Source organism: Citrus clementina, unplaced genomic scaffold (genome assembly GCF_000493195.1).
Source record: "Citrus clementina cultivar Clemenules unplaced genomic scaffold, Citrus_clementina_v1.0 scaffold_5, whole genome shotgun sequence".
NCBI classification, from domain to species: domain Eukaryota; kingdom Viridiplantae; phylum Streptophyta; class Magnoliopsida; order Sapindales; family Rutaceae; genus Citrus; species Citrus x clementina.
In genome coordinates this window covers 11050852-11075297 of record NW_006262201.1, presented here as the reverse complement: position 1 = coordinate 11075297, position 24446 = coordinate 11050852, and the positions used below count along the sequence as shown (strand labels likewise).

The 24446-nt window shown below is 34.1% G+C and overlaps 2 protein-coding genes, 1 long non-coding RNA gene and 1 pseudogene across 5 annotated transcripts; all 4 read right to left on the bottom strand.

Moving 5' to 3' along the window:
* Positions 1 to 4997: 4997 nt before the first annotated feature.
* On the bottom strand, positions 4998 to 5612 carry LOC112097930 (annotated as a pseudogene).
* A 2003-nt stretch (positions 5613 to 7615) lies between these two features.
* LOC112098560 lies at positions 7616 to 9069 on the bottom strand. Its single transcript, XR_002905670.1, has 3 exons — positions 8954 to 9069; positions 8501 to 8872; positions 7616 to 8005 (listed from the first exon to the last, which is right to left on the bottom strand). It is a non-coding gene; the product is annotated as an uncharacterized LOC112098560 (long non-coding RNA).
* Positions 9070 to 10368: 1299 nt separating this feature from the next.
* On the bottom strand, positions 10369 to 13455 carry LOC112097929 (disease resistance protein RGA2-like). The gene has a single exon (XM_024183518.1). It carries the CDS (start codon positions 13453 to 13455, stop codon positions 10369 to 10371), a length of 3087 nt encoding a protein of 1028 aa, XP_024039286.1.
* A 2103-nt stretch (positions 13456 to 15558) lies between these two features.
* On the bottom strand, positions 15559 to 19326 carry LOC112098452 (putative disease resistance protein RGA4). 3 transcript variants are annotated; one of them, XM_024184850.1, is made up of 4 exons: positions 17617 to 19326; positions 16360 to 16537; positions 16121 to 16234; positions 15559 to 15572 (listed from the first exon to the last, which is right to left on the bottom strand). In XM_024184850.1, the coding sequence occupies exons 1-2, from the start codon at positions 19318 to 19320 to the stop codon at positions 16367 to 16369; spliced, it is 1875 nt and encodes a 624-aa protein (XP_024040618.1). In that variant the 5' UTR covers positions 19321 to 19326; the 3' UTR covers positions 15559 to 15572; positions 16121 to 16234; positions 16360 to 16366. The 3 variants fall into 3 exon arrangements, with proteins under 3 accessions (XP_024040618.1, XP_024040617.1, XP_024040619.1); XM_024184849.1 differs by having other exon boundaries at positions 16121 to 16537; XM_024184851.1 differs by lacking the exons at positions 15559 to 15572; positions 16121 to 16234; positions 16360 to 16537 and adding an exon at positions 16613 to 16897.
* Between the last annotated feature and the right edge of the window lie 5120 nt (positions 19327 to 24446).

The following is a 24446-nucleotide window of genomic DNA, read 5'->3' as shown; positions in this document are numbered from 1 at the left end:
CTGTTTTTTTTCTTCCTTGGCTTCTTCCCTACCTTCCTTCTCATCACATGTAGTTAGGACTTGTAGTGATTTATCCATACATTAATGACTCGATGAAAATTTCTCATCGCATCGAAAAAACAACCTCATTGTCCTTTTATCTTGAATCTTGTCTCTGTGAGGCATTTGAAAGCCACCCCTAGTCGTGCCCGACTAACCTGATCCCTTTAGGAATCTCTTTATAACCCCATCATTTGCATTTTTTAGCCTTCTAACGGTGTGCTTTGGAACTTTGGCTAAAACTCCAAAGTTTGGGTTTTCTGTCCTATTAATGGTGTGCTTTTTTGGTATGAAAAACAGACTAAACTGCTCATATTACCCCATTCTATTGTGTTCTTATCATTAATCATTTGTGCCAGCTCCATTGACTCCTCTAACCCTCTCTACCCTAACAAGTGTAGTGAGCTCATATTTCTGGCTTCAGTTCCTTCATAAAATTCCCTTCCAATACTGCCTCTTGGATTCCCCCAAATACCCTGATAACAACTCAAACTTCTCCCTATACTCCATGATTGGTCTTTCCTAGGTCAGAGCAAAAAATTATTCATACAAATCTCCCTTTTGAGTGGCCTGAAGCTTTTCTAATAGCCGGTCATTGAATTCACCCTATAAATCAATGGTTGTCATTGTTCTCGCCATTGAAACCATGCAAGGGCTTTTCTCTCCAAGCATAACGCGGCCGCCGTCAGCGTTTTCCTTTTTAAGACTCCATTGATGGCGAAAGAGTGCTCTATCTTATACATCCATCCATAGGCATCCCCGCCTTCAAAATTATGCATTATCAGTTTCCTTACCCTAAAATCTATCCCAAATTGAGTCTGTCCCGCCCGATTTCGCACTATTAAAGGCCTCTAACCTCTCGAATCTACTTCAATTTCACAAATCCTGAGACTCATCCCCAAATTCTCCTTGTCTAGCCCCATATTAGGCTGAAATCCCTTGCCCAATTGTTTTATGGTAAAAATCGCTTTCTCTCACATCGAAAACCCCTCTTCCCGCCCATCCGGCCTTAAATCCGAACTATCCAGACCCAAAATCGCCATGCCTTGGCCCAAAGCAACCATACATGATCTGTCCAGGCCCAAAATAGCCTTGCCCAAGCTATGCATCACCCGCAAATACCATTGAGTCCGGGGTTTTTAATTAAATACCCTTTAATAGTTTCAAAATTATTAAAATACCTCATCCCTTTTTAGTTTTCATGGATACCCTAACAAATGTGAGTAAAGTCAGAAATACCCTTAATGAATGCATCAAATTTACTTAATGAATTGTCTTCATATTTCTTTCCTCATTTCTTTCACCCAACTCCATTTTTGCTCCCGATTCTTTCAAAATCTCTTAGAATCTCTCAAAATCTCTCATAACTTTTTACACAAATACAATTATGTATTCATTTCTTTAACACCCACTCTTTCTTTAAAGGTGCATTACTTATTAAACAACCCAATAAGGTATGTTAATGTTGTTGGGTTTTAAATTTTTTAATTTTGAGGAAAATTTAGAAATTTTCCTCACATTACAATGTTTCATTTTCACCATTTTTTCTTATATGTAGAAATATATGCAATGTAGGTTGTTTAATTATTTTTTTCAGCAATATAACTTATTTATGGCGAAAATGTTTCGAGTCGTGCATTCTTTTGATATCATGTACGTCATATAGTTAGTTATGTAGGTCGTGTAAGTAATATAGTCGTGTAAGTCATGTAGGTCATGTAAGAAATATAGTCGTGTAGGTCATGTAAGAAATATAGTCGTGTAAGTAATATAGTCGTGTAGGTCGTGTAATTACTTATATATGAAATTTAATATTATTGTTTTTATTGTATCATCAGATATGGTTTTGGTATGTGTGCCTATTCTCTTCAATGGTGAATGGATTGAGTAAAATGACGAGTATAAGTTCAAAGGTTCCAAGGCTAAAGGGATAATAATACCATGATTGACAACATATGCCGAATTGGTGGAGAAGATAGCTGAAGTTATTGATATAGATATTTTGGAATTTGAAATCACAATGAAGTTCAAACTTAAGACATCTGATCCTATGCCATCAGTTACAATTCAAACCAATGATGATGTGAAATTTTTTTAGATTCCAATTAAATTTCACTTTTTTTTAATAATTTTCGTTGACATTTTCTGCATAGCAGCAAATATAAATTCTTAGCACAAATTAAGTTTTTAAAGAGCTAAATTAATCAATGATTAATGGAAAAATTTATGTAATTTTAAAGTCGCAATTAAACATATTAGAGCCATTTAATTTTTATTTTTTAATCTTCAAAGTGCTTTCTTCCTCTGGCCAAGCATACAAGCATACATGAGGAATGCCTGCATATAATTAATCCATGAAATCAATTAAAAAAATCAACTATAAGAAATTAATGTAATGTTATACACATAAGAACATCATTCACAGTAATAAAATATTTCCACTTATAACTAGACATATCATGACTTACCATGGCTTATAATTGGAAATTAAGGATCTCTCTAACTAATGACATTTCACAAGGTAAAGGTATATGCACCATTTGAATTTATTGTGAACCTAATTAAACTAAATGTAATGTGTAGATTTTATTGACAAGAAACAAAATCTAGAATTGAAGGTCGTGTAATTGTGTAATACAAAAAGATCGTGTAATTGTATAATACATGCAGGTCGTATAAACGTGCAATACATGAAGGTCGTGTAATCGTGTAATACATGCAGGTCGTGTAATCGTGCAATACATGAAGGTCGTGTAATACACAACCTTGAATCTTACATAACCTTACATGACCAAATCTTGTGTTACATAACAAAATTATAATCAACACAATCCATTAATTTTTCACAATTTGCATGCAGCAAAACAACCAGAAATTTATTTTTGAACATGTTATGAGAGACCCACAACTAATTAATCTATTTTTTCAATATAAAACCCTAACTTTTTGTTTTTTCCCTTGAATATTAACAAAAAAACTAATTACATGGAATTACTTGTCTCAACTAGTTACATTCTGACAATTTTACAGTAAATAATCAAATCTCTCCGGCAATTATGTAGTGACGAACTATACTTCACTTTCTCAGTTGTGGCAGCTTCCCCTTCTTAGGCTTAGTTTGCTCGTGTTGAAGTTCGATTTACCATGTATGGAGAATGAATGTTTGTTTCGATAGAAATGATGCTGGTGAGGGAATTATAGAGGTGATGCCGATGAGGAAATTGCAGTGTTTGTTTGTTTGAGTTTGATAATAGAGGAAATTACAGCCGATGAGTGTTTGTTTGCTTCAGTAGAGAAGGGAGAGGTGTTGTCCATTGAGTTAAAATGTTTTAAAATAAGGATAACTTAGTAATTTTCTATCAGTTTTTAAAGGGTATCGATGAAAATTTTGGGAAAAATAAATTTTAGGGTATTGAGATAATTTTTGAAGTATGAAGCTGTACTGAGCGCAATTGGCCCAAAATAGCCTTGCCCAAGCTATGCATCACCCGCAAATACCATTGAGTCCTCAAGCCCGACCATCTTCGACTCTTGTGCACCTTATTCTGGTGCCAAAACGCTGATTCTTAACTTTCAGCCACCTCTTCCAGCCGTGTAACCCTTGAATTCACTAATCTAGCCACCTCTTTCAGCCACCTCTTTCAGCCACGTAACCCTCATATCCATTACCCCTAGCTGCGAAATAAAACACATGTAATTAAATCACAAGAAGGTTAAATATATAAAAGTAAGGGTTGTTAGTAAGACTTAAAATGTAAAATGACGGTTTTCTCCTTTATAAATATGCATTTTCTAACACTCAACACACCCCCCAACCAGCTTATTGCTAGTCCCTAGCAAATAATGTACCACCAAATCTTTCTCCCGTGACACTGTTGTGGCCCATCGATGTTGCCAGTGGTGGGTTAAGGTGGAGTTCCGTCAATTTCAGCAACATGGCTTCAAGGGGTGAAAATTGTTGTTGAACGATGTCAAATCGCTCATCAATGGTGGCCTTGAGTGATCCAACCTTTGCTTCCAATTTCTCTTCAAGCGCGTCTACCTTCTTTGCTGCCATTGTCCCTGGATTTTTGCTCTAATACCACTTTGATAGGACTTAAAGCTAAATTAGGGCTAACTTTTATTGATTGAATCAAAAGAAAGAACAATCATAGCCTACAATTCGAGAGGTAGGTCAATCTCTTGCAAAATTTATAAAAAAGGAAAAAAAAAATTCGCTCTCTTCTACTTTCTTCATCTTCTTCGTTCTATTCCATGTTCATCTTCTTCTTCGTTCATTTTTTTCTTCTCTTTCACACACTTAACAAATCCACAACCACTGTTAATTTCAAATCAACCCAGCAAAACCCACGTCTATTGCCTGGCAAAAGCTATGGCCTCGCACTGCCATGTCCAGCAAAACCCATGGCTACGCTAGCAAAATCATGGCAGCTGGGCACGGGCATTCCAAGCAAGCCCATGGATGCATGTAGCCATGCCAAGCAAACCCATGGCTGTGCGCGGCCAATCCAAGCGAACCCATAGCTACGCATTGCGACCATTCCAAGCAATCCCATAGCCATCAACAACCATTCCAAGTAAGCCCATAGACGTGCGTAGCCATGCCAAGCACACATTGATCCAAGCAAATGGTTGTTAATGTTGAGAGATGAACCACAAATCTGAGGTTGTGACTATATTCGACATGTCGGTTATTCAATCTGGTAATAGATGATTTGTCGGTTATCTCTAGTAAGGAAGCCATATGACAAAGTTGTCCCGTCAGTTGAGTGAATAAGTTGAGCAGGTGATACAACACGTGCATTACTTACTCAAAACGGTAGATGAAGACAGCGTTTCTGAGGTGATTGCAACACGTGTCCAAAAGCTAGTTTAAATGGCTAGTAAAAGCTGGCTTCTGGGAGTATTTCTAAAAGCAATTTCGTGTTGTATGAAGCCTTGTGAGTTGTTATATGGGATTAATCAAGAGGGTGATAGTTTCTCAAATAGTACCCGTACATGATCACATGCACACTTGCATTGGTGACAATTGCAATAGGAAACAAAGACTGCTTCGTCTGTAACCAAAGGAAGCACATTACGACGACGGTTGCATGGTGTTAGACGTGGAGGAACGTGAGCCGTTGGATGGATTTTGACAAAATGATCAAAAGGGTGTCTAAGAATTCGAGTATTTTGGAGAGGTAGAAGAGGTAAGCGTAGAAGAAGAGGGGGCCAGACGGAGAAATGGTGGGGGGGAAACAGAGGTGTAATGGAGGTGGGGCAAATGGACGATGATGGAGAGAGTGCAACCAACGGCCATGATGAGGGAGAGGAGGAGGAGGGTGAGGTTATGGACGGCTGTGATGGGCTTGAGGATGTGGGGTCCAATGAGAGGTGATGATGGTGGTGATGTTGATGTCGATGCGTGGTAGAGGATGAATGTGAGGGAGAGGTAAGTGAGGATGGAGAGAATGAGGAAGCGTGGGGAGGAAGCTAGTGTTTGGTTCGGAGTCCATGTGAAGTTGAGGATTTGGGGGTGGTTTACAAGCCAATATTGGAGTGTTGAGGTAATTGAATATGAAGCCATGGCTGGTTTTTGGGGGGAAGAAAGATTTGGAAGAGATGATGTTGAGAGGAACGGGGGAGTTTATAAAGTTTTGGGATAATGTGGAGGGTATTTTGGACATATTGTTGTCTTAGCTTAAATTTTGGAAAAAAGATAGTCAATAATAAACTCTTTTTTCATATCAATATAAAACTCTGAGTGTGTTTCCTAAACTTGTTTTCGTTTTTCCATTTTAGATTTTAAATCATAAATTTAGTAAAGGAAGTTAAATCAAGTGATCACTCTTTTCTTTTCTTTTCTTTTTTTAATGTAAAGCAATTAATCTTTTTTGTGATTTAAACAAATATTGAGTTGCGTACTTTAACGATATTAATATTTGATTCGAAATTTCATCTACCGAAACTACAAAAATTAATATTTTCTATTAAATCAAAACTAAAATTAAAAGATGATTCATTGCCTTCCAACTGTCATTAAACGAAGCCATCACTCACACAAAAAAAAAGTGATATATTCATTTTAACGTAATTTCATACCAACATGTCATTCTTTTCTTTCAAACAATGACCTCTTTAATTATAAAATATGGTAAAAGAGTAAAAATACAGTAATACAGCCACAAATTCTTGTACAAATTTATGTAGCGTCAATTCATTGGTTAAATTAAATATCTCTTGGTCAACATGATTTACTTTCATTATTTTGTATTTTCATTCAACCAATAAATTGATGTCACATTAATTTGTACAAAATAAGATTGTATAAGAGTTTGTGACTATATCATCACTCATGGTAAAAAGAGATGGGTTCGAGGTATGGCGTCCAGGCCTTTGTGACAACTGGCATCTTTGGACGTGGGTGTCATTAGATTTTTTGCTATTATCATATCATCAGTTTTTTTTGGCTATTTCTGCTCAATCAAACTTGTGGATTACATGCACTCAACGTCGACAATGGAAATGGGAGAAAATTAAGTTAATAAAATCAAGTAAGTCAAATAAGGTCCAGAATATACAATTGCGTTTAGTGGCAGGAGGGTACGTAAATACATGGGAAAGAACTATTTTTAGTCCAATTTCATGTTTGGATGTTGAGGTTGATGTGGAAAGGATGTGGCTTCCCACATAAAACCCGCTGTTTCGTTCTAAACTAAGTGAATTTATCTGGTGAGCTAAGTTGGTTTAGGACGTAACTCAAATAATTAATTTTTTATTAGTTTAGTAATAAAAATTTTGGATTTTATTTTAAAACTATAATTCAACAGAAAAAAACTTAATAAAAATAACTGTTATTTAACATATTATATTTTTTCAATAATAAAATAATTCAAAATTTTAATTATTATAACAATAAAATTTGTAATATAATCCATTCATATACTAGATCACATAAAATATAAAACAAGACCAAATATAATCCTATTACATCTAATCATATAATATTCTATCACATCATATGCTATCATATTTCATCCAGCATGTCAAACGCGCAAAGTTCAAGTAAGATTTGTTAAAGTTGAGTAACATCTCATATGGTCAAGCGCGTGGAGTATGGACTTACATAATCGAGTGGGTACAACTAAAGTCGGGTAAAGTTTGGTAAATCTTTATATATATTGTTGAGGTTGGACAACTATATCTTTTAAGCCATATAATTAAATAGTTTTGGTAAATATTTACTATTGTGACTTAAAAATTAATTTGATTTGATCTCATACTTTATTATAAAAAAAATTTATAATATCTTTATTATTTTTATTAAAATTATTATTTAAAAGTCATACATTTATTACACATTGTCATTTTTTTTTTCACAACAACTAGTAATATCGAATAAGACCTAAGTTGAGTATCATCAAATAATTTAAGTTTTGATTTTTATTGTACAAAATAATCATTAGATAATTAGTCTGCAAAGAATATCAGCTACTTCAAATGGAAATTTGTGATCAAAAGTGTACCACAGAAGTGACAAAGACACTATATGAGAAATCTGAAATAGAATTTAATATCTTAGAATATACGACGTTGCATCACATATGGCATTTAGACATCAAGAAAAGAATCCCTCTATCTGTGAATCACACTTGCCAGGAAATTAACACCAGGGAAATACCACCACCTCATACTATTTCTTAGGTGTCTCAGAGTTTGATGAGGACTTCCATGCTGTGTCTCTACGACAGGCAGCAAAATTGGGCAATTGACTACATCAACTCCGACAAATTTATGCAGACACCTTCCTCCGGATCATCCTCTTTCTTCGCGCTTTAGTTGCCCCTCTTTCCCATTATCTTGTTTGACACCAAGGAGCCCAAGCCCAGAAACAATGGCATTCTTTGGTATCAACCACCTGGAGACTTTGGTATCAAGCCTGTTGTGCAAGGCTTCTTCAAAAGGTCATCCGTTGATCTTTCTCCTAATTAGACATTCAAAACCATGCATGGAATCCATTTGAGAAGTTGGACAATAGACAAACTCCAACACATATAGACAGTAAAGAAGAATTCAGACCGCAATCACTGTGGCTGAACAAATGGGCCTATTAAGCCTATTAAAAGTTGGAACCATATTCACCACTCGCATTTCCTTAAGAGAGCTATACCAGAATTCTGTAAATTTAAAACTTTTCTTACATAATTAACTGTAAAACAAGAGAAATTGTACTTCCGTAGCAAAGTCTCACTATTGGTAAGTATCTGGACTTGGAAAGGATGCTAGTTGATTAAGTAAAGGAAAATTGATAGATATATACACTTCAATAGGAACCACATTAACAACTTATGAGACAAACAAACAAATTCCCCAGTCAAAGTTCAACAAACAAAACATTAAAATAAGAGTAATTTGGTCAATCAATGTATATATAGAGATGTCGATCAATAGACAAATATGTAAAAGAAGAGGGAATGACCTCAAAGCCGTGCCTAAGATCAGTGCTACTCCAATAACTTCAAAATGGTTGGTGACCGCTCTATCAAATCCACACAATAGCTGATATCTCATGTTTGCATATAGTCCAATGAAAGCACCATAACCAAGCACATTAGTACTTACAGATGGGATTGTCACAGACAACCTGTCAGGCAGATGGCCCAAATTTAACAAATGTTACACTGGCTTAGACAGCAAACAGAACAATCTTCTAAGTTTACTCTATTTATAACGAATAAGTGAACAAAGTGAAAAGGATGTTTGGCGAAGAATCTTGCATCTTATCAAGTGGGGAAAGCCTTAGCAACTGAGTTTACTGCAAAGGCTCTTTCAAACCCTTGGAGATGATAACCTAATCAACACAAAGAAACACAATGAATATTAAAGGATATTCTGACAACGCAAATTTGTGCAAACTATGAAGTGTGGTTACCTGCATAATAGTGTCAACACCAAATTCCTGCCTCCATTGACGCATATGATAATATTAGCACAATTCAATATGTTTATATAGGATAAATGATTCTAAGAATGAAACAAGATAGAAATGATGATCTCAGCACCTTAACATCATGTCTTTCAGGCTGCTATCCATCCTCAATTGAAACAGAGCATTGAAACAGAGCAGACCCGGCCATCGCTTCCTTCTTCAAAGTCCAGGAGCCAAACGTTGCACAATAACCATAGTGATAATCCTTGGTTACCCCAATGTTCTCCAAAGAGTCTTCAAAGTCAACCTAAAAATGAAATAAAAATGCAATGCAGGTGGAAATGAAAATTCTAAAAATAAAATAAAATAAAAATGCAATGCTTGAGCTTGAGCTTGCTTTAATGATCATAATATCAAATTTTGATGTATCTTTACTTCTCTGTGGTTCAATCATTTACTTCTCTGTTCTTGTTTATTCACAATAAAAGAAGATGGAAATGAAATTCGATAAAATAAAGCAAGTGAATTACCAGCAGAACATTTTAGCAATCCTTTGGCTAAACTTTTCATTTTCTTAGCATACTCTCCTGCCTGCATCATTAAAACCAAATTAGATTGGACCTGTGAATTGCTAGTGTGGTTCTGACATTTCCTCGAATCCCTGGTGAACATAATTAAACTCGTATGAAATAAAACAAAGTGGGCTAATGTAGTAAAAACAATTACACAATTACTTTAAAGAATTAATGTCACATAAATTATATATAAAAAAATACGATTATCATTATGCAAGACAAAATTGATAACTAGGAAGTTTTACATATTTATACCATGATTGATTCTATATAGAACCATTAAATAATTAATATGTTAGACTTACATTTATTTTTTAGCCCAAAAAGTATGAGAGAAATTAGTACTTTCCAAATTTATTTTTTGTACCGTAAAGAATCAAATTACTCATAAAATTATTTTTGACTTTCATGATGCAAACAAACAAATCATTATTAATTTCAATAGAAAGAAGTATTCTAGGTGGAATTGATTTCTGGAGCAGAATATGATGTATTTGGGACTTCCTACTCTATTAGATAGGTTAATAACATGTTAATTGTCACATCATTAGTTTTAGATTATAAATTCTATATTCAAACTTTGTATGACTGCTCCTTTTTCATTTGAAAAAAAAAAATTAACTTCTTGCATGATCTAATTAATTGATCTTATTTCAAAAGAATCAAATAAATAAATAAATAAAATAAAGCAATGCCATAATCTAATTGGTCTTGTTATTGACATGTACTAATGCATTCTATAAAATTGTCAATGTTTGCAGTGTCGTTGTTTGAAGTAACAACAAAGTAAAATAGAGGAGAGAAATTACCGGTGGGTGATAGTAATTGTAACCATTCGAGAATTTACCGCCACTTGATGTGGGGAATGTGAGATATCTTATGCCAGTCTTCTCCTTCCCCCTCTCTATAACGGTTTTCCAGAATGGGACATCCCCAAATTCTCAATTCCTGCAGTGCCGTCGTTTGAAGAAGGTAATCCGGTAGCATCTTTAATTTGGGGCAATACCAAATCGTCAAGGAAGAAAGACGTGGTATGTCTGTTGTCCTGCGATTCTCTAGAATGGGCAGTTCTTCTAGAAGAACACAAGAATAAATACTCAGTTCCTGCAGTGCCGTCGTTTGAAGAAGGTAATCCGGCAGCGCCTTTAATTTGTTGCAAGAACTAACTGCCAAGGAAGAAAGACGGGGCATGATGGAGATGGTTTCCTTCCTCGTAATCCTGTAATTCCACTCTTCCAATTCTTCCATGGCCCAAATTTTGAGATATTTCAATTTGGGGAAGGCAATAACTGATGATGACAATGAAGATGAAGATGGGTCGTCCTCACTGCTTTCTTCTATTCCCAAAAACTCATTACCCACTCTTTTTACACTTTTCAAATTGTATAGTTCGAGTTTTTCCAGAGGCAATTTTCCCAAAGGAGGCAAATGCTCACAGTTAAAACACGAGGAAAGATCTAAATTCCTTAGATTGGTTAGCAAAGTCAACCATTTGGGAAAAATGTTGCCTCTGTACAACCAAATCCGTAATTCCTCTACATTCAAAGGCGGTTGTAAGGCTTCAAGAAGTTGTTTATCTTTCTCGTTCTTCCTCCTCCCTTCTTCGCCTTCCCAATCCACGACTCCACCAAACTGAAGACCCAAACGAAGGAGGTTTTTCTTATTGTAAAGTTGTAACCTCTCAGCCTCATCTACATGCGATACATTACTCAGCCCTTCTATACTACATTTACCACGGAGTTGAAGATTTTTCAGAGATTCAAGCCTACACGTATTGCTACCATCAACACCTCCACCCACCACAAACCTGTCTAATGTTCGAAGATTGGTTAATTTGGAAATCCCTATTGGCATGTACTTCAATTCATAAGTTTCACCATTCAGTAAAGTCCTCATGTTCATTAACTTCCCAATCCCCGCAGGCAATTCCCTAAGATTTCGGCACCTCCTAATATCTAGCTTTTGTAAATTATATAATTCACACAAAGTCTCAGGTAGTCTCTCTATGCCTAATTCAGACAAATTAAGATATTTTAAATGTATCAATTTTCCGACATTTTTTGGAATTTCTTTAATCCTATTTGCCTCATGATGGGAACCTGAAATGTAAAATTGGCTTATAACTAATGCCCTTAAACACGCCAATTTACTAAATAACTCCCGAAGGATGCTTCCATTAAGACTCCGATTGGAATAACTTCTATCATAAATTAAGAGGCTACGCAATCTATCAAATTCAAAAAAGGACATAGGAAATGAAGCTCCTCTTTGAAAATTTAACACTAAGTGACGGATTTTGTCACCAAAAACGTTTATGACTGATTCTTTGGTACCATTAATTTCTAGCCACAAACATTCTTTGCTACTTACAAATTGGGCAAAATCATGTACTATGTCATGCATCTTGCAACTCCTAATATTATCATCATCATTTTTCTCAAACTCTTGAAAGAAAGAGCGTGTTGCTAAGATGTTGAAATACTCTTCTCCAATCGTCTCCATTTCTTCGTCTTCATCTGCATTAAGGTAACCTTGAGCCATCCACAGATCTATCAATTTCTCTTTATTCATAATGTAGTCTTTTGGAAAGACAGTACAATATGAGAAACACTGTTTTACCATAGAATTGGAGGGCAAATCGTTATAACTCAACAACAAAGGGGCCAAAAGATCTTGCCCAATCTCTTGTACTTTCCACATTTCACTCTCTAAAATTCTTTGCCACTCTTTTACTGTACTTTTAGAGCGCAAGAGATTCCCTATTACCTTTGCAGCAAGAGGCAGGCCTTTGCACTTACATGCAATTTTTCGCCCGATTGGTTCTAATTTTTCACAATCCTCAAAAGAACGACCGAAAAATGCTAACTGCTTGAACAATGACCAGCATTCCTCTTCAGCCAATTGCTTGATGGAGATAATATCTGTTGATCCCATCATACGTGCAACTGACTCATTACGTGTGGTAACCAAAATTTTACTTCCGTTGAGACCATTTTTTAGACAACGGAAGAATGGTTGCCATTTATTGTAATCCCCATCCCATACATCATCTAAGACAAGAAAATTTTTTTTTCCTTTAATTGAACTCTGGATACGGCTCATAAGAGATTGGAATTCGTTTAAACCAGAAGCTGACTCGCCTAGACCTTCAATGATTGCTTTGGCAATCCTAATATGATCAAAAGTGTCCGATACACACACCCATATAACTTTTTCAAAATTTCTTTTCACCTCATCATTATTATAGGCTAGTTGTGCAAGAGTGGTTTTACCTATACCCCCCAACCCAACCAGTGAAATGACCTGAAGGCCATTTTGTTGTTCACTACTTTCACACAACAACTTGCTTAAGACCTCATTTTTCTCATCAACTCTACCGCAAACCTCCCCCTCATCAATCAAGGAGATGGTTCGCATTCGCTCTGGATTCTTAACATTGTTACTCACATTCTCAACAAATTTAAACCTATCTTTTCGAGTGGCAATATCATCTAGCTTTTCACTGATTTCTCTAATCTTGACAGCAATATCATGACGAAGACTGAGTTGTTTGAAACCACCAAAGCAGTTTTTGGCAGCAGGAAAGAAGGAACATACCTTCGTCAAAAGAGTAACAAAAGCATTGTCGTTATCATCATCATCATCATCATCGCCGCCCTCATCAAGCTGCAATTTCCGTGTTTCAGTGATCCACTCTTCCAACACATCTTCCATGTCGTAGGATGCGTCTCTGAGCTGATCCAGCCAAAGAGTAACAGCTCTGCCCTGCTTCATTTGCCTCTGCTCTGCATCTTCCAGCACAGCTTGAATGGCTTGAAGATTGGTAGTAAGCTTTCCCACTTCTTGTTCGACACCCGTCAAAAGCCTCCACTTTTCTTGAGCAATGGAATTCAGCTGGTCCAAGAGAGAGGAAACGAGCGCATGAGCCATTCTGATATTAGATCAAATGGTAAATGCAGCAATTGCTTTTCTTGCTAAAATGCTCAGAGGAAAGTAGGTTTTATGTATTCTGTGAGAATGTTCATTCAAGCATGTTTGCATTCTTCTTATACCATAGGAGTTATTTAATTTTTACCCTCAAGTCAATGTCAATGTGAACGTTCTTTTGTGCTGCAAATTGAAGGAGTCCCCACAGGAGTCACCGTCTGGGGCTAGCTTTCTGCGGAGTACACAGCATCAGCACTTGTAAAATTTCTTACATTTGTATTTAGTTACTTGCCGCTCTTAAGATAATTAGTAACAAAATATTTGTAAACTGCAACAAAAAGCTCAGTGCAATCTATCTATGAATCTTGTGAGTTCACATATGATACAGTCGATTTAGAATAGTCATAAATTTTTTTAATTATAAATAGTAGTATATTTTTAATGGTATAATATATATCGATGAAACTGTATAGAGTAATTTCGCCTAATTGTATAAATTCATTATGAATATCATCACAAATTTGTATTTGGTCGGGACCGTGCGAGTGAAATTTTTGATAAAATCGTCTCCTGACAATTTATTTTTATATTTTTCAATTTATCCATACTAACGTATTCTTACATTATAAGCAACAAAATATTTATAAACTACAACAAAAGGCTTAGATCAATCCACCGGTGAACCTTCTGAAGTTATATATAATATATTAATTGTTGATCTAGAATAGTCTCAGTGGATAGATTTTTTATATTATAAATATCAATAAATTTTTTATCGTTTAATAGATATTGATGAAATTATATGGAGTAATTTCGCCCAATCATATTAATTCATTATGAATTTCAGCACAAATTTGTATGTGATCGATCTGGACCGTGCAAGTGAAATTTATTTACTATATTTTTCAACTTTTTGTCAGGTAGGCAAAAGCAAAAGCCATTATCTCATTAATTGATTTGGTCATTTGAGAATGTAACTCTATTATGCCGTTACAAACTCCAAGATCTAATTTAGAGAGCGACTCAAATAATGGTAGTTAGTAATTTATTACATCTGCAGTTAGATAGATACTTTGTTTGAGAAAAATAAAATAAAATCAGTTTTATAATGATTTTAATTACAATAAATATCATGCTGTGATCTATGACTTGTCTGATATTACAAAGAGAATATGTGAAAGATAACTAAGTAATAAATCCATTACGAATTTCATCACAAATGAAATTTATTTATTATATTTTTCAATTTAACCTTAACGTTTGGACCATTTTTTGTCTATATGGATTATGGCCGACAACTTTTGTTATCAGGTAGGCAAAAGCCATTGTCTCATTAATTCATTTGGTCATTTGAAAAAGTTGTGGCTCTGTTTTAGTCTAGTGTCAATATATAACTTTATTATGTGATGACAAACTTCAAAATCTAATTTAGAGTGTGACTCGAATAATTTTAATTAGTAATTTATTATATCTACAGTCGGATACTTTGTTCAGAAAAAATAAAAAGAATAAAATCTGTCCCATAATGATTTTAATAAATATCATACTATGGTCAAAAGAGAGTCTTGATGTCCTTTTTAGAAAACTTGAGGTGTTGGTGACTATTTCTCCAAACCATGGAGATATAGATATCCTTTTCTCTTTTTTATTTTAAACAAGTGGAAATGATTACTCATTAACAAGTGAGTGCTTACACATATTGGAAGGATGATGATTACTCATAACCCAAATCCCCAGTACTCCCTATTATCTCACTCAAGTTCGAGCTCCCAGAATTCACTACTGTGAAACTCTTACAACAAAATTCCCTTCAAAGATTCTCTACTCAAATTTGATGATGATGTCCCTCGAAAGGAGGCAAAAAATCTCACACTGATCAAATTGGCTTGTGAACAATTAATCTTCCTGGCCATCATGCATACCAGGTGTGGTGAGCAATCTTCATTCTGACATTTGCCTTAATAAGCGGCTTAGTATCCTTAACCTGATAACTTACACAAACAAAAACAACTTGATTAAAGCTTAATATTTAGAGGCAGAACAGTAAAGAAGATGATATATATTGATACTAAAATTTGACCTGTGTTATCCTGACGTCAAGAATCACAGCATCTTATCACCTGTAATTTAATTAAGACAATAACTTTCCCCAACCATTTCAATGCATTATTGGCAACTAAATTCAGAGGGTGCTAATTAAATAGCCTTTGAGCAATATCTTCTTATTCTTCTCCAATCTAACAATTATTTGGAAAATCTAAATGACAATCATGCATCGATGGCATCAAAATTTGGCTACAAAGCAGCCTGGAAAAGGCTTTACTCTCTGAACGAGAGCATGAATTCGAAACAAATATCATGAATGAAGAAACAAAGGCATAATACCACAAAAAGTAAAACTTTTTCCCAGGGCTCTCTGTTTCTGTTTGAGCTAAAACCAATGGAAACCGATGGAAATGAATTTCTAGGAATTAAACATATCAGCCAAAACAGGTACTCTGTACAAGCAAAGTAAAATAGGGTTACAAAAACTTTTAAGATTGATATGATAATTAAAATTTCAGTCACCATATAATTAATAGAAAACTTTGGACACAATGATTTATTGCATATTAAGATTGCTATACAAAATATAATATTAGCATTAGGAGACCGCACCAAAGCATACCGAATTGAATGTGCCTTTTCACAGCCATTTTACAAGCTTTGAAGCTTCACCACAAATGCTTTTTCCAACCCGTGAACATGATGCACCCGAGAGATGCAAGATATGAAATTGTTACTACAGCAGGCATTGAAACATCTGTTAAAACAGAGCAGACCCGGCCATCACTTCCTTCTTCAATATGTTTATACAGGATAAATGATTCCAAGAATGAAACAAGATAGCAATGATGATCTCAGCACCTTAACATCACGCAATAATAATCATCATGTCTTTCAGGTAGCTATCCATCCTCAACTGAAACAGAGCAGACCCGGCCATCACTTCCTTCTTCAAAGTCCAGCAACCAAACGTTGCACAATAACCACAGTGATAATCCTTGGTTACCCCAAAGTTCTCCATAGAGTCTTCAAAGTCAACCTAAAAATGAAATGCAGGTGGAAATGAAAATTCTATTAACTAAATAAAATATAAAGTGCAATGCTTGTGCTTGAGCTTGCTTTAACATCATCATAATAGCGAATTTTGATACACCTTTACTTCTCTGTGGTTCAATCATTTACTTCCCTGTTCTTGTTTATTCACAACAAGATATCAATAGAAGAAGATGGAAATGAAATTCTATAAAATAAAGCAAGTGAATTACTAGCAGAACATTTTAGCAATCCTTTGGCTAAACTTTTCATTTTCTTAGCATACTCTCCTCCTGCCTGCATCATTAAAACCAAATTAGATTGGACCTGTGAATTGCTAGTGTGGTTCTGACATTTCCTCGAATCCCTGGTGAACATAATTAAACTCGTATGAAATAAAACAAAGAGGGCTAATGTACTACTAAAAACAATTACACAATTACTTTAAAGAATTAATGTCACATAAATTATAAATAAAAAAAAACGATTATCATTATGCAAGACAAAATTGATAACTAGGAAGTTTTACATATTTATACCATGATTGATTCTATATAGAACCATTAAATAATAAATATGTTAGACTTACATTTATTTTTTAGCCCAAAAAGTATGAGAGAAATTAGTACTTTCCAAATTTATTTTTTGTACCGTAAAGAATCAAATTACTCATAAAATTATTTTTAACTTTCATGATGCAAACAAACAAATCATCATTAATTTCAATAGAAAGAAGTATTCTAGGTGGAATTGATTTCTGGAGCAGAATATGATGTATTTGGGACTTCCTACTCTATTAGATTATAAATTTTATATTCAAACTTTGTATGACTGCTCCTTTTTCATTTGAAAAAAAAAAAAATTAACTTCTAGCATGATCTAATTAATTGATCTTATTTCAAAAGAATCAAAAAAATAAATAAATAAAATAAAGCAATGCCATAATCTAATTGGTCTTGTTATTGACATGTACTAATGCATTCTATATTTTTAACTTTGTACATTTTATTGATATGTACAAATTGTCAATGTTTGCAGTGTCGTTGTTTGAAGTAACAACAAAGTAAAATAGAGGAGAGAAATTACCGGTGGGTGATAGTAATTGCAACCATTCGAGAATTTACCGCCACTTGATGTGGGGAATGTGAGATATCTTATGCCAGTCTTCTCCTTTCCCCTCTCAATAGTCAATTGCTGCAGTGCCGTCGTTTGAAGAAAGTAATCCGGCAGCGCCTTCAATTTGGGGCAAGAATCAATTTCCAAGGAAGAAAGACGTGGCATGATGGAGATGTTTTCCTTCCTTGTAATCCTGTAATTCCACTCTTCCAATTCATCCAAGAACCAAATTTTGAGAGATTTCAATTTGGGGAAGGCAATAACTGATGATGACGATGAAGATGAAGATGGGTCATCCTCACCGCTTTCTTCTATTCCCAAAAACTCATTACCCACTCTTTTTACACTTTTCAAATTGCATAGGATGAGTTTTTCCAGAGGCAATTTTCCCAAAGGAGGCAAATGCTCACAGTTAAAACACAAGGAAAGATATAAATTCCTTAGATTGGTTAGTAAAGTCAACCATTTGGGAAAAATGACGCCTCCATAGGATTCAATCCCTAATTCCTCTACATTCAAAGGCGGTTGTAAGGCTTCAAGAAGTTGTTTATCTTTCTCATTCTTCCTCCTCTCTTCTTCGCCTTCCCCATCTACGTCTCCATCAAACACAAGACGCAAACGAAGGAGGTTTTTCTTATTGTAGAGTTGTAACCTCTCAACCTCATCTACATGCGATACATTTCTCAGCCCTTCTATACTACATTTACCACGGAGTTGAAGATTTTTCAGAGATTCAAGCCTACATGCGCTGCCGCCATCAACACCTCCACCCACAACAAACTTTTCTAATGTTCGAAGGCTGGTCAATCTGGAAATCCCTATTGGCAGGTACTTCAACGAACGAGTTTTATTATTCAGTAAACTCCTCATGTTCTTTAACTTCCCAATCCCCGCTGGCAATTCTCTAAGATATTTGCACCGCCTAATATCTAGCTTTTGTAAATTATATAATTCACACAAAGTCTCAGGTAGTCTCGCTATATATAATTTAGACAACTTAAGATATTTTAAATGTATCAATTTTCCAACATTATCTGGAATTTTTGTAATCCAATTTGTGTCTTCATACAAAAACTTGATCGATTGCCTTATAACTAATGCCCTTAAACATGGCAATTTACTAAATAACTCCCGAAGGATGCTATTATTAAGAGACGGATTGAAAAAATTTTCATCATAAATTAATAGGGTACGCAATCTATTAAGTCCATAAATGGTCATAGGAAATGAAGCTCCTCCTCCAAAATTTAACCCTAAGTGACGGACTTTGTCACCAAAAAAGTTTATGACTGATTCCTTGGTACCATTAATTTCTAGCCACAAACATTCTTTGCTACTTACAAATTGGGCAAAATCATGTACTATGTCATGCATCTTACAACTCGTAAAATCATCATCGTCATCATATATTTTAAACTCTTGAAAGAAAGAGCGTGTTGCTAAGATGTTGAAATACTCTTCTCCAATCATCTCCATTTCTTCGTCTTCTTCTGCATTAAGGTAACCTTGAGCCATCCACAGATCAATCAACTCCTCTTTATCCATCTCGTAGTCTTTTGGAAAGACAGCACAATATGAGAAACACCGTTTTACCATAGAATTGGAGGGCAAATCGTTATAACTCAACAACAAAGGAGCTAAAAGACCTTGCCCAATCTCTTCCACTTTCCACATTTCACTATCTAAAATTCTTTGCCACTCTTTTACTGTACTTTTAGAGCGCAAGAGATTCCCTATTACCTTTGCAGCAAGAGGCAGGCCTTTGCACTTACATGCGATTTTTCTCCCGATTGGTTCTAATTTTTCACAATCCTCAAAGGACCTACGTAGAAATGCTATCTGCTTAAACAGTAACCAACATTCCCCTTCACCCAACTCCTTGACAGGGATAATATCTATTGATCCCAACTGTAGTGCAACTGACCTATCACGTGTGGTAATTAGAATTTTACTTTCATGGTGGCCATTCTTTAGACAAGAAAAGAATGGGTCCCATTTTTTGTAATCTCCATCCTACACATCATCTAAAACAAGAAAAAATTTCTTCCCTGTAATATATTCCTGAATCTGTTTCATAAGAGATTCGAATTCGCTTAAACCAGAAGCTGACACACCTAGACCTTCAATGATTGCTTTGGCGACCCTAATCTCCTCAAAAGTGTCTGATACACACACCCATATAACTTTTTCAAAATTTCTTTTCACCTCATCATTATTATAGGCTAGTTGTGCAAGAGTGGTTTTACCTATACCCCCTAACCCAACTAGTGAGATGATATGAAGGCCTTCTTGTTGTTCACTACTTTCACACAACAACTTGCTTAAGAGCTCATTTTTCTCCTCAACTCTACCGCAAACCTCTCCCTCATCAATCAAGGAGATGGTTCGCCCTCGCTCTGGTTTCTTAATATTGTTACTCACATTCTCAACAAAATTAAACCTATCTTTTCGAGTGGCAATATCATCTAGCTTTTCACTGATTTCTGTAATCTTGACAGCAATATCATGACGAAGACTGAGTTGTTTGAAACCACCAAAGCAGTTTGAGGCAACAGGAAAGAAGGAACATACCTTCGTCAAAAAAGTAACAAAAGCACTGTCGTTATCATCATCATCATCATCGCCTCGCTCATCAAGCTGCAATTTCCGTGTTTCAGTGATCCACTCTTCCAACACATCTTCCATGTCGTAGGATGCGTCTCTGAGCTGATCCAGCCAAAAAGTAACAGCTTTGTCCTGCTTCATTTGCCTCTGCTCTGCATCTTCCACCACAGCTTGAATGGCTTGAAGATTGGTGGTAAGCTTTCCCACTTCTTGTTCGACACCCGTCACAAGCCTCCACTTTTCTTTCACCTGATCTTGAGCAATGGATTTCAGCTGGTCCAAGAGAGAGGAAACGATCGCATGAGCCATTCTGATATTAGATCAAATGGAAAATGCAGCAATTGCTTTTCTTGCTAAAATGCTCAGAGGAAAGTAGCTTTTATGTATTCTGTGAGAATGTTCATTCAACCATGTTTGCATTCTTCTTATACCATAGGAGTTATTTAATTTTTACCCTCAAGTCAATGTCAATGTGAACGTTCTTTTGTGCTGCAAATTGAAGGAGTCCCCACAGGAGTCACCGTCTGGGGCTAGCTTTCTGCAGAGTACACAGCATCAGCACTTGTAAAATTTCTTACATTTGTATTTAGTTACTTGCCGCTCTTAGGATAATTAGTAACAAAATATTTGTAAACTGCAACAGAAAGCTCAGTGCAATCTATCTATGAATCTTGTGAGTTCAAATATAATACAGTCGATTTAGAATAGTCATAAATTTTTTTTATTATAAATAGTAGTATATTTTTAATGGTATAATATATATCGATGAAACTATATAGAGTAATTTCGCCTAATTGTATAAATTCATTATGAATATCATCACAAATTTGTATTTGGTCGGGACCGTGCGAGTGAAATTTTTGATAAAAATCATCTCCTGACAATTTATTTATTATATGTTTCAATTTAGCTTTAACGTATGGATCCATTTCTCTTCGATATGGCCTTTTATTATCAGGTAGGGCGAAGCCATTTGGTCATTTGAAAAAGTTGTGATCCCGTTTTAGTCCATTATGTCACGACAAAAAGAGAATTGTTAAATATAACATTCTCAAATTATTTTGTGGTGGTCGGGGCCCATGCCCGTGGAAAAGAGAAAAAATAAAACAAAAGTTGGAAAAATCATGCAGCCGACCCTTTTTTTATCTGATTGCGCAATATTAGGTATAAAACAGAGAATTATTGCAATTTTTTTGGAGTGTGGCCCCAATTTGAAATAGAAATATTGTCTAATTGCTCTTCAGATTTGAAAAGTGCAGGCGTCGAACAGCTACTTGTCTTCAATAATTCATAAGATGAAATGGATGATTACTGTCTTGGCCGGCCTGCCAATGAGATTGATGAAAGTCATCTTGCAAAAAATTAAAATATTGAATTCCCCTAATTGGAATTGGGGCCATGTATGGTGTATAAAATAGCATTAAACAACAAACACAGACAACAATTAATGCTATTTTATACACCATACACGGCCCCCATTCCAAATTAAAATATTGACATTAGTTGCGTTTTCATCTTGTCTTCAATAATTAACAAGATGAAAGGAATCCAAACGCACGATGAACGACCTGTTTTACTCTTTGGCCTTATCTGTGAATGACCTGTTTAGACTTCAAATTTTTCCCGACGGTGGTTCACCGATATTATTCCCTGAAAATAAAATCAGACTGTGCTTACAGTTACCCCCTTGCAAACAGAAAATTGAGGGGGAATTTTTTTTTTTCCTGGATCCCAAAGAAATTAGAAAGAGAAAACTGAAATTTAGTTGTATTTAGTCACTAATTTTTCATGACTAAATTGCAGATCCTCAGTCTCATTAGTTCTTCACTATCGTCAAGCAAGCTCTAATTATTAGGGGCGGAAAAAGGTATATCCCAACTCTCTCTCTACAAGTGACATTAACATTTCGTTTTGACATTTTCTTTCTACACATACAAATCGCAACTCTCTTTTCCTCTTAGATTCTAATAAAATAGGTAATAAATTGCTGAGAGTATCCATCTCAAGCTTAATTAAACTTTGAGGACCAATTCTGTCATAGAACAAGCATTAAAAATAAATAAATCTAATTGGGTTAAAATAATTATAAATAAATTACTTTAAACAATAAAAAAGAATTAAATTTTAACTCAAGTATAATTTGAAATTTTTTAATCTTTATTTTGTAGTTATTGATATAATTGCAGATTAAATTCATTTAAAATTTGAGAATTTATCTGATTGCGCAATATTAGATAGGCGAATGCGACTTCATCGATCATCGGGTCATTTTAAACAGCAGTGGTTCTGTGATGAATATTTTTCTTTTATTTAATTAAGAAAAGGAAGAAAAGATAGCACATGTTATGATTATTATGAATTTTCCATCCCTTATATAAATTCTCAAATTTATTTAAATTGTAAGTCATAGAAGCATATTACCTAAATTATTTTATCAGGCCATGTTCATATACTAGGATTAAGCACGAAATTGGACTAATTTTGTGATTAAATATTTATCTCATGTTTGTTAAACTTAATTGAATTGGACTCGGGGACTAAATTTAAGTTTCATCCTAAAATTATGGGATTAATCATTCTAATTTACACATGATTTTAGTTGGGATAAAATTAAAGAAAAAAAGTTATCTATTTATGAGACTTTAATTTCTATCATTATTGTTTATTTATACTTAATATTAATTATTTTTAATTTATAATTTACTTAAAAATTATTTTTATTTATTATCTATCATCTGATTAAATTGGAACTTTACTTCTACCAACTCTTGAGATTAATTTTTCATTATTTGCATATTTGATAATTTGTCAATAAAATTAACCATTTAATAATTTATAGCATTATTGATTGTATTAAATTTAATAATCACTAATATAATATTAAAAATATCATGAAAATTAACAACATCATCAATTAATTGATTTTATATATATTTTAAATATTTGATAAGAATTTGATAAAAAATAATTAAGTATTTAAATTTTTATTCATTTTTTATTTGTTTATTTTATTATGAATACCCAATAACTTACAATATAATTAATTTTCTTATTCAGACTACTCAGCATCAACTCCTATAAAATTTCTCACATTATAAGCAACAAAATATTTATAAACTACTACAAAAGGCTTAGATCAATACACCGATGAACCTTCTGAAGTTATATATAATATATTAATTGTTGATCTAGAATAGTCTTAGTAGATAGATTTTTTTTTTAATCATAAATAATCAATAAATTTTTTATCGTTTAATAGGTATTGATGAAATTGTATAGTGTAATTTCGCCCGATCATATGAATCCATTATGAATTTCAGCGGAAATTTGAATGTGTTCTGGACCTTGAAAGTGAAATTTCAGAAAAAACCATCTCCTGACAATTTATTTATTATATTTTTCAACTTGGCCGACAACATCTTTTTGTCAGACTTATTAATTCATTTGGTCATTTGAGAATGTAACTTTATTATGTCAGGACAAACTTCAAAATCTAATTTAGAGTGGGACTCAAATAATTGTAATTAGTAATTTATTACATCTGCAGTCGGATATTTTGTTGAGAAAAAAAAGAGAATAAAATCAGTCCCATAATGATTTGAATAAATATCATACTACAAAGAAAATATGCAAAAGATAACTAAGGAATAAAGATTTTCCACAATGATTTATAAAATTGCTTTTGGAGAACAGTTATGAAATTATATCAAATTACTAAGAATTTAGTTAACCTCTCAGGAAGTCTATTTCTCGAGTTTAAAATTCGAATGTCAAAAAAGATAAAAGGTTAAAAAAAAAATTAAATATTATCCACCCTTTTACTATTTTAATATACAAAAAGAAGAATTACTTATTTTTAACATAGCAACCAGGGGCATAATATATCTGATGGATTTTTCTATAGAACAAAGCTTATTATATCTCCTATTAAAAATGTCATTTTTTGTTAGGAAAAAGACATTTATATCCCCAAAGTTTGGAGAAATGGTTACCAATGCTCCTAAGTTTTCAAGAAAAGATACTAAAACTTCTTTCTTACTACAATACCCTTTACCTTTATTATCCCAAAAATTAACTTTAATTTTTTATAGTAAAGAGAAATATAATATTAAAATAAATGTAATAATTTATATATTTTAAAATAATTTCAATATTTAAAAATATTTTAATATTTTACAATCTATTAATATATTTTA

Excerpts from the sequence above, each read along its gene's own strand:
- LOC112097929 (XM_024183518.1), bottom strand. The coding sequence starts at position 13,455 with ATGGCTCATGCGCTCGTTTCCTCTCTCTTGGACCAGCTGAATTCCATT.
- LOC112098452 (XM_024184849.1), bottom strand. The coding sequence starts at position 19,320 with ATGTGGAAAGTGGAAGAGATTGGGCAAGGTCTTTTAGCTCCTTTGTTG. Across the intron at positions 16,538-17,616 it reads GCAATTACTATCACCCACCG|GTTGACTTTGAAGACTCTAT; the intron begins GTAATTTCTCTC and ends TTTCATTTTTAG.